This window comes from Orbicella franksi, chromosome 2, assembly GCF_964199315.1.
Source record: "Orbicella franksi chromosome 2, jaOrbFran1.1, whole genome shotgun sequence".
Classification (NCBI taxonomy): Eukaryota; Metazoa; Cnidaria; class Anthozoa; order Scleractinia; family Merulinidae; genus Orbicella; species Orbicella franksi.
Window position 1 is genome coordinate 35,607,356 of NC_138146.1, and position 10,252 is coordinate 35,617,607.

Consider the following 10,252-nt stretch of genomic DNA (forward strand, 5'->3'; position numbering starts at 1 on the left):
AAGGCCCAAGGCTGTTTAATCCACGCAAAGTTGTAGCAGGGGCCACTTAGCGTGGGCGCTCGTTGTGGCTTGGCTTGTAAACTGCTTGCGCAGTAAGAATACGCACACCAATCAGCGAACGTGTTAGAAGTGGTTAAGGTTTTGAAATGGCTACTTGTTATCACATTTTTGTCTTTGCGATGGAAGGCTTCGAAATCCGACTCCCCAGTCGATTCACAATTATAACAAATTCTCGAATTTAATTGGTTATATCAGCAGGCCTTATTTGAGCATTTATTGAACAGTTAAAAGTACCACCTTAGAGTTCGTTATTGGAAGGCAGTGAAATAGGTTCTTTTTTCATGGAACTCGAGAACAAACTCATGATCAGCTGCTGAACTTTTATTAACTAAAATGTTTACCGTTTGGTTATGGTTGTTTTTTATTCTCAAATTGTGTTATGATTAATTTGTTGCAAGATTTCGTGACTAATCCAGTCTGCAGTCTTATGAACAAGATTGCAGACCGAACTGGACAAGAAACGAAACATTCTAATTTTTGTTGCATGCTGATCATTTGTATCAGAGATCGAGGACAAAAGCATTTCATCCAAGTGCTGGCCACTATATGGTTTTTATTAGCACACGGCTAGCTACTTTTATAATATAAGCTTAAGAAACCAACCAGCAATGATTTTAATGGCGGTAGCCATTAAAACGACAATAACAACTCAGAAAGGACGGAAACCGCATTTGATGATTAAAGACCAAATTAAACTTACTTCGCTTAGTTCTCGTACACATTTACCAATATCAGACTTGGCCAAACAACTATACTAACAAGTTAAGGAAGCTCTGAGTTAACCGCTAGCGCTTGTAACAATTATAATGACAACTAGGATAATCCCACAGAGGATAGAAGCAAGATTCAACCACTTGGCGATGTTTGAGTTTCTCAGGGCGCCATCATAATCTCCTGCATCATAAGAGCTGTCCACCTGTTAGAGACAGGAAAACAGAAATAATTGTTTTACCACAATCACAGGGGCAAACTTTGTTTTCAAGTCAGAATAACAAATGTTTCCAGCGATGACGGTTATAAGGACATTGCACCACAAAAACTACGCAAAAAGAGCCAAGTTAACAAGCAAGAATGGCAAAAAAACTATGAAATGCAAAAGTTCATTTCATCATTGCCTAGATAAATCTAATGATTTTGCAGGAAATATGATAGTTCTCCGTTTCGTCGCGTTATCTTTTTGAACAGAAATAGAGTCAGTTGTTTATTTCGTATTCAGTGATTAACCTCACACTCTGGTAACACTTCGGCCCTTTAACGGCTGCGTGAAGGCTGGCTTTCACTTTTGACTTTACAGGGCGTAGCCTCTTTCTTATCGGTTTACACTAGGTCATGGTCAAGGTGTATATTTTCCTCTTACCATACAAGAGAACACAATGGCGGCTAATCCAATAGGCCAAACACAGCACAGGCACGTACATATTGATAAGCCAATATAACTTTGAGGCCGAGGATTCGCCGGCAAGATGATAGTTTGGGTGGCCTAGGATAGAATAACAGTAATTATTATATCTCCCAGTTAGTTTGCACATTGTGATTGGTCAATTTAGCGGGCCGTATTCTCCTGTACGGCCCGTCAAAATTTAAAGCTCTTTTGTTGCCAAAATGTTCCATGATTTATCGCCAAGTGTTCTTAACTTTTGTAGCAAGTAAAAAATTTAAAACTATCTTTTACTTCCAAAATTTTGTATTAAAACTCGCTAACGACAAAAGAGTCGCCTAACAACGATTTCAAATTGACTCGTTTTCCATTGGAGGTGCGTCAGAAATTTGAAGCCGTTCCGCGTAAATAGAAATCGTCCCCGAACCCAGCAGAAACACAGTAGAGATATAATAAATATGTTACTAACCTCGTTTTCTCGGACCGTACTGTAAGTTACGGATCCTAGCTTTTCCCCTTTCATTTATGTCCCGCGAGCTTCGCGCTTGAGCCAAAAATCGATGGGGAAAATACTCGGTCTGTGACTTACAGTACGGCCCTCGAACGCGGTTAGTAAGAGGTATTTAGATTTACCACTAATAAATGACAGCAAATACAGTAAACACCAGCATATGAGAACCTATGATTTCGGGGTTCAGGCTGATCAAGTTCTTATTTATCAGGTATTTGGTGAGAAATCAGCCTGAAAATGTTCTTAAAATATTCAAATAAAAAGTAAATAAATACCATTACTAATGTAATTATATAGCGCTTTGATATGAACGCTTTCGTATTCTGGGGTCCTCTTTTGGTTATATAAGAACATGTTGTATTTATCAGGCTGAATTGGTTCTTACATATATGGAGCTTTATTGGCCAACTTTCAGCCTGATGTTCTTAATCCACTTGTTCTTATATGTGGGTGTTTACTGTCCCCGATGGCTTGTCTTGTGGAAAAGGATTCTTGGCTAGGCGCTCTTTTTCGTCCTCAATATAGCCAAACCAAGTCGCATTTTATTCAGTTAATTTTTCTACCCGCTCATTGTTTCTAGTCATGTTTCCGTTTTTGGGGGGGATGCTGCCGATTTTATGCTTCTGACATTGTACATTGGAGAACAGCTAAGTGTGCATATCAAGAAACTGAACGAAGTTAACACTTGCATCAAAAGAAAAGAACCTACAGGCATGCCCATATTGACCACAGTTGTGCTTTGTTGGACTTGTTGGACAGGCTGTGGTGGTGGGTAACCTCCAGGTGGGACACCAGGCTGAGCTGGGTAACCAGGCTGAGCTGGGTAACCAGGCTGAGCTGAGTAACCAGGCTGAGCTGGATAACCAGGTTGGGGCTGGTGACCAGGATGAGCTGGGTAACCAGGCTGAGGCTGCTGGCCAGGCTGAGCTGGGTAACCTGGCTGAGGCTGATAACCCGGTTGGGGTTGATAGCCAGGTTGCGGCTGACCTGAGTAACCAGGTTGAGGCTGGGGAGATGGTTGCTCTGTGTAGGTAGGAGGGTCTAATGAACCTGTAAAAATGTATTACATATGAAGGATAAATTTTTGGTTAAGTATACGAATTGTGGTAAGCATGATAAGATGCAACTTTTTGCAAAGTTTCAAAAAATTCTTGTTGAAGGGTTCAGAGCCACCTTAAATTTTCGAAAATTAAACGTGGGTGGTCACCGAGCTCGTTTTTGAGTTATAAGCACTTAAAGCTAATTTTGAGGGTGTGTACAACAGGCTGTATCGTTCCTATGGTAACCTATTATGCCAAAAAGATTACTGTCATTGGTTCACCAATGGCTGGGGTTTGTGTGATACCAATATCGTAGCATCACTTGATAAAGAGTGGTGGCATTGATCGATCAAAGTAATGCTGTTGGAAAAGTTCCGGAAACTCTTCCCAGCCACCTTAAAGCAAGATGCATGTATAATTTTGTACTTTGACCACCTACTGTCTGGTGGTAAAGCTTTGAATAAGCGGCTGGCCTATTTTTTACCATACCTGGGGAAGCTTTCTCACTGCTTGCCATTTCTTGAAATCCCAATAGATATCTGTACTAGATAATCTAAACCACGTTTTACCTGACGTTAAAAAGGGAAAAAAATACACTTGTTATGTATATTTCGTAAAGACATTAAGAAGGAATCCGCCAGAAGTTCGAGTACCAAGAGGACAAAAACTTTGTATCAAGATTATTTACATTGTATTGCAAACTTCTGTGCGACAGTTTTAAATATCTTCTCAAAATAAATCATTTTTAACACACCAAATGTCGAAAACAAGTTTGAAGTTCATATGAAACACTTGAAAGTACTGGTGAAATTAGACTGATGATGAAATTTTTCCTGTGTTTGCACAATTTCTCTGAACTTTGAGATTTAATTTCTCGGGTGTCGATGGGAAATTTGTTATTGTGTTGTTTCAGGCAACTATTTATATCTAAGCTTTTAGAAAATACAAAATAGACTGTAATATACTTACAGTTATTCTGTCGTTAGGTTCTTGTTCATTAAAAACTAAAATTGCTCGATTTTCAATCGGAATTCGTCTTAATTATTTGTTAAAGTGTTTATTTATTTACTTACTTATTTACTTATTCACTTATTTATTCGTTTATTTATTCATCTAAGGGTAACTTTACAAACAAGATAGGCGCTATGATTTTGTGTTTTATTTGAAGAACTCACAGTCAACCGCTGATTGATTTGCACAGCGAGCTACGGATTTAAACTCCTGCTAAAAAGCATTCAATTTGTTCAACAAATGGAGATATGTCCAGAAATGCACTGATGCAGTAACGAAAATGGCAGATTTGACGAAATTTTGTTGACGATTTTGAGGAATTTGACGATTTATAAAGTAAAAGTATAACTCTATTACTAACCCTTTACCTAAAAATAAACCCGGAAAAAAAAAAAAAGAAAAAAGCAGAATTTTAGACCGCATTCTGCATTGCAGAAGTACATTGAAATATATAAACTTATATAGTTAGCTTATAGGTTAGTTTTTCAGTACCAGTGTTAGATTGAGCATAGATATAGGGTTGACCTTTACTCCATTCGTCAAATCACTTCGCCAAGGTATGAAGTTTGTTCTCTACAGCCTTTTACTCTTGTGATGACTGATTCCAGCTACAACTTCCTGCATTTTCCCGTCAAGGTACTTTTGAAACGTTGAATGCATTTTCTTCCGTTAACCGATAGCCTTTTTAAAACATTTGTAGGACTACGCGCTTTCGTCGTTATGCTCCTCCGATTTTGTTTGTGGACTTGAGCTTGCGCTTTTATTCATGAGTTTGTTGAGAATAAGCAACTTGATCACGAAAGTACAATTAATGTCTTTCTCTGACAAACGTTTTTAGAGATTACTTTGTATTTAAATAATAGAGTGCACTTTCTTGGGGTTTACGCGCGCGAAAAACCCACGCAAGATCGATGTCGAGAGAACACAAGGAGAGCTCTAAATAACATATGCGATGTTTACAATGAAACATTGTTGTACCCGGAAATCATGATCAGTTCGAAGAACTCGATCGGCTAATGCGTCCGTGAGCGAAGCTAATTTAAGCACAGTACAATCTACCGCCAAGCTTACTGGCTCGCGATAACTAATGCCCACATTTAGCAAGGATGCGAGTGTTTTTACTTTGCGCTGACTCATTCAGATTACGGACTAGTCATTATACTGAAATCAGTGACGCAAAGCAACTACAGGAACAACTATCAGAAAACCTGCGCAAAAGTTTGAGAATTTCTAACTGATGAATAGGTACATAGTCTTCTTATTTTGGCAGCAGAATTATTACAATGATTTCCTATTCATGCAGGGTTTCATTTGTTAATTAAGTTTGGTACTAAAGCCTAACAGTTTCCACCCAGTCAAGTACGTCGTGCGTGCCGGAACACGCGAAGCCTATCAGCATTTTCAAAGTGACTCAAACAGGCACATTTTAGTATGATATCATATGATAACCTCAAATTACGAGACTTGCACTGAGTAACAGAATACTGAGAATACAAGGTTTACTTACCGTTCTCTGGCGAGAGAAGTCAAAGCTTGTAAAGCGGAGCTATGGATGAAAAGCGCAAGCGAAACTGAACTGATACCGGAATATCTTACAGGTTTGTCTAGACCAGCTACATTGCACAAGGCAACGCCTTGAATAAGTAGCTCATTAATACAAATACGTGAGCCCTAACAGATTCTGGACACTGATTGGCCGTGATTTCCCGTGTTGACGATAACCGGGACAGCGATTGATATCGATTAGCCGCAGTCGGCCAGTGATTGGCACTTCGGATCGTCTGGGATGTTTTCTCGAAATTGATCGGAGCTTTCAAAGACGCCATACATACCATTGTCTTTCGAGTGGAGAATACCTGAGCATAATAACTGGTTTTCACATGACGTCACCAAAATTCGAACTACAAAACTATTGATCTTCCTGAAATTTTACTTAAATGATGTATAAGAGCAGCTGAAAACTAATATTCGTACAAATGTTCGCTCCGAAAGGGTTCTTGGTTTTGTGATACACTACGCTTGAACTTCTAAGCTTCTGCGTGACGCGGCATTTACATGACGGCCAAGAGAGCTGTCATGATGGTTAAAAGTGACTTATTTCCGCGGGGAACTTGGCTATCTGAACGGTTCATGTATTAGAAAAAGTATTATTTTAATGTTTTAGAGTTCCTCGAGGGATAAATTCACGCTTTTGTGGCAAAACTCAGTGGCAGATGTTTCTGTTGGTTTCCGGCCGCCATGTTGGTACCCATACGGATGGGCACCAGCATGGCGTCTCCATACAAATCTCTATAAATTTGGGTAAAAAATTTCTCCGCATATCTCGCATAAAAAAATTGCTGTGTCCAGAATTTTGGCGAGAGTCTTTGCATATTTACCTTCTTTCATTTCCCAGATTCTAGACTTTATCTATTGACCGGTTTTGATTTTTATTTTGATCTAATTTTAATTGCGTGACACCAGGAGCCATAATTGGGGACGGAGACATTCTCGTCCCCAGTGCTACTCGTCTTAAAAAGTCGTTGACGAGTAGCTCTGGACGCACCCAAAAATTCGAATTTTTTCATTGGCTGACAAAAAATGAATGCGCAGCAGAAATGAAAATTACAAAGCTCTACGCATTCCATTTTACTTCCAGCCCGGATGGCGGCACCTTCGCTCAGTTGACACAGGCGCGCTTTACGAAAAAACAAATGGTGACCTTTCCAGATCGATCCGAAGAAATCATCAAAGTTTCCACGTAACCAAAGGAGTACGTCGCCTGCAACGATGTCATTCACGATCGTAGTCATCGTCCTTTGTTGTAGCAGCGGAGAAGGCGGGAAGAAACGTTTAGAACTCTGAGAATCAACCAGCTAATACAACAGTTACTTTGTCGCTGACCATACCCCAAGAAATCATAAAATTAACTTCGAATCGGCAGTGGGTTTTAAGAAACGTTCGTCTTCCTTTATGAAAAGCTCAAAAGGAAACTTAGAGCCAGGTGAAAAGACGAAGAAATATCACTCTTGCTAAGCAAATGTGGTACTGGAAATGCGAAGGTGAGTGTGTTTTTCTCTCTCTGAAAGATCAAGGAGATCAGATTCTAGCAGTCCAAAATGTATTGATATTAAATTGCCAAAATGAGTCAAAGGTCCGTGTTATAATACTCTGCTACGTACCTGGATGATGTAGCAAATGGTCTGAACATGAAGTTAAGTTTGTTTTTTTTTATCCACATATTGTTATGTATGTATCTTTTACTATCTGTTAAGAAGCTTCTGCTGTTATAGATATATATAATATCTTTTTTTTTAGCTCCCCTCTCTTTATTATTGAGACCTCCCCTATAGTCTCCCCCCAAAAAAACACGAACAAACCTTTTGTGGTCAGGCAAGAGTTTAGTTTGCTTTAGAGCCTTCACCCGAATTTATTTTTTTTTTTTTATAATTTACTTGTGGAAATGATGTGTAAAGGAAAATAACCATAGCTGAAATTTGAGGCCCTTTCCTCTCTCCCCACTTCAGTTAGGAAGCAACTGCAACTAGCAAAACTTTATTCCGTCACAATAACATTAATCAGTAAATAACAATAATTTATCATCCATGCAAATAACTGTGAACAAATATAAGAGTCAATTATTTATACATGTATAACTGATAACGAATCATCAGGACTAGTGGGTTTCCAAATGTAATGTGGGAATTATCTCTACTAAAAACAAATCAAACATTAAAGGTGTACAGAGTTACATTAATATCCCCATAAGAAAAATGTCATAATCTTTTTGTTAGCCTTTGAAAGATAATTTATTTCCTGCCATTATTTACTATTCTTTGTTAACTTTCAGACTATAATAGTGCTACATAAATTCCTCAAAGGATGACCATTTATGGATAATTCAAATAGGAATGTTGCTCTTGCAGTTCAATAAATAATACTGAAAAAAAAGGAGATGGAGAAAGAACCATTGTCGATAGTAAAGCTATGTGGCTGATGTTCTGATCAACCACAAGATGTAGAAAGTATACATTGAGATTTGTTGTTGCACATGGTTGTATAACAGGCTGAAGAGCCTTATTACCATGAAGTAACATGAATTGTAAAAGAGCAATGACATTGCATTGTTTCCCATTCATTTTGTTCATGCAGTTTCCTAAAAAAAATCTTCCTTAATGTACATTGAGGCACACCAATATGAATCACTCTCTTCACATCAGGAACCTCTACATGCATACCAATGCCAGATACCAATGTTATAGTGACATCATTTTAGCTGTATTATATTTTTGGTAACACCATGTACTCATATGGGAATACTGAAATAAATTGGTGTTGTTGCTGTTGAAAGCACCCAAAAGATTAAGCTTTATATAAGCTGGTTGAAAGGTATAAAATGAACAAAAACAATTACATCGACAAAAGCAGTGGGGGATGGAGGACAAAATGGTGGAATAGCCCTATATCTAGTTTTGTAATGTCTAGAGGCTTTTCTTAAGCCTCAATGTACAAAAATCATCATTAGATGTTCCAGATAAGCTAATTAAAATTGCTGCAGAGCCATTATAGAAGCCCCCAGCACACATATATAACCACTTGATAACAACTGGCATAGGACTTTTATTTTTTTTCTTGGCGTTTTTCTTAACAAGGCAGTAACCACTTCAAAAGGCCAATTGCTACCCTATACCCTGGTTACCACACACATATTTTTTTTTTTCTTTCCATAGCCATATGCAAAATAGATTTCTCTTCTCATATTTATTTAATCATAATACTGATGTAAATTAATTCTGTAAATAATGCACAATAAAAGTTGATCGACTGATTTAATTTGACAGTTTAATGATCTGTTGATTGTGTAAGACCCTTTTTTGTAAAAAAAAAAATAGAACAGAATGGGGTTACTTGGAAAAATGAGGACATGAAAGATCATATGAAAGTGAGCACCTTTATTACATTCCTTGCAAGGAAACATGAGCAAAACTCCAATACAACAAAACTTTCCTGAGTTCAACAGATTTTTATTCTGCTGCAGCTTACAAACTTATGTAAATAACCAGGAAGTAAATAGTTCTTACCATTAAAAAAATTTTCCCTTCATCTATCAGCACGGCTTATAATTAAATCCTCTGGTCAGTGATGCAATTTCCACGGCTGATTTCCACAAACGCTTCCGTGTGTCCATAAACAAATTTTACCGTGTCATCGATAGACGTAATACATGCCGTATCCTGATTACGTTGCTTGAAAGCTTTCACAACTGCACCCCGCTCTTTAAACTTCTCCTTTTTATCGAATATGAAGAAAAGAAACAACAAGAACACAGCTATCGATTCCTGAATTTTTCTAGACGGTCCACCACAAAATGCACCGCGAAACCCGTTGGTAAAATATTACACAAGCTGGCAATCGTGTTTGAAGCGGCGACGGCATTTAAGGCCGCTTTCTACTCTCTTTTTAACTCTAAATCACCTAACTTCAGCGAAGTGAAAACACATATCAGCGTTCCGATATGTTTACATCTGAATACTCTCTATTCCTCTCTCCCCTCCCTCAGGATTAGTTTCTGAGCATGAGCAGATATGCAGGCCAAAATTACGCATGCGTTACCGGATGTCCGTGATTTACGGACATCCGGTAATGGCTGCTACCAGAGCCCTCCGTTTCTCCGACCACGTGACCAAAAGAAACGGAGGCTCTGGGGACGAGAATGGGACGGAGACCGTAAGTCTCGGGATTCGCGCGCACCTATGATATGGGACAATTTTTCTATTTTTAGAACAAATTGCGCCATCCTGACGTCATATATCCGCGCGGATTCACGCACATGTCAGGGGCTCTCGCGTGGATGTTGTCACGTTGCGTGATCAAATGGTGAGAGTTGGAGATTCTCTTGCGTATTTTTCACAGCGATGGCAGGGAATAAGGCAGGGAATACGAACCAGGGCGCTTATATGTAGTTTAATGCTCTGAGCTAACGGAAAAGGTGGGTTTTTCAAGGTCGAAAACAAGACTTCAATCTCGCGCTGGGAAAGAATAATAAGATCTGCTCACGCTAGTTGTAAGCTCACGAGTATGCTTAAGAATATAGCAAGAAAACTCTCTACTCTGGTATCGAGTTAATTTGTGAGTTTCTCAGACAATGTTTAATCATAACCAAAACCTGTTTTGATGGTTTCTTATTGTCTCTGCTTGTTTGGTGAGTTTGCAAAGGTTTTTGAAAGGAAAGTCTGACGCGTACAATTAGCTCATTTGCATCGTGCAGCTCGT

The 10,252-nt window shown here is 38.7% G+C and overlaps 1 protein-coding gene across 1 annotated transcript; it reads right to left on the reverse strand.

Moving 5' to 3' along the window:
- Positions 1-596: 596 nt before the first annotated feature.
- On the reverse strand, positions 597-6,442 carry LOC145479605 (uncharacterized). The gene is made up of 5 exons (XM_081458014.1): positions 5,508-6,442; positions 3,479-3,558; positions 2,659-2,999; positions 1,418-1,540; positions 597-976 (listed from the first exon to the last, which is right to left on the reverse strand). The coding sequence occupies exons 2-5, from the start codon at positions 3,504-3,506 to the stop codon at positions 839-841; spliced, it is 630 nt and encodes a 209-aa protein (XP_081314140.1). The 5' UTR covers positions 3,507-3,558; positions 5,508-6,442; the 3' UTR covers positions 597-838.
- Between the last annotated feature and the right edge of the window lie 3,810 nt (positions 6,443-10,252).

Bases quoted from the DNA above. Each gene is read 5' to 3' on its own strand.
- LOC145479605 (XM_081458014.1), bottom strand. From the start codon at position 3,506: ATGGCAAGCAGTGAGAAAGCTTCCCCAG. The intron at 1,541-2,658 runs GTAGGTTCTTTT...ATTCTATCCTAG, and splicing joins TGGTCAATATGGGCATGCCT to GCCACCCAAACTATCATCTT. The intron at 977-1,417 runs GTAAGAGGAAAA...TGTCTCTAACAG, and splicing joins CCATTGTGTTCTCTTGTATG to GTGGACAGCTCTTATGATGC.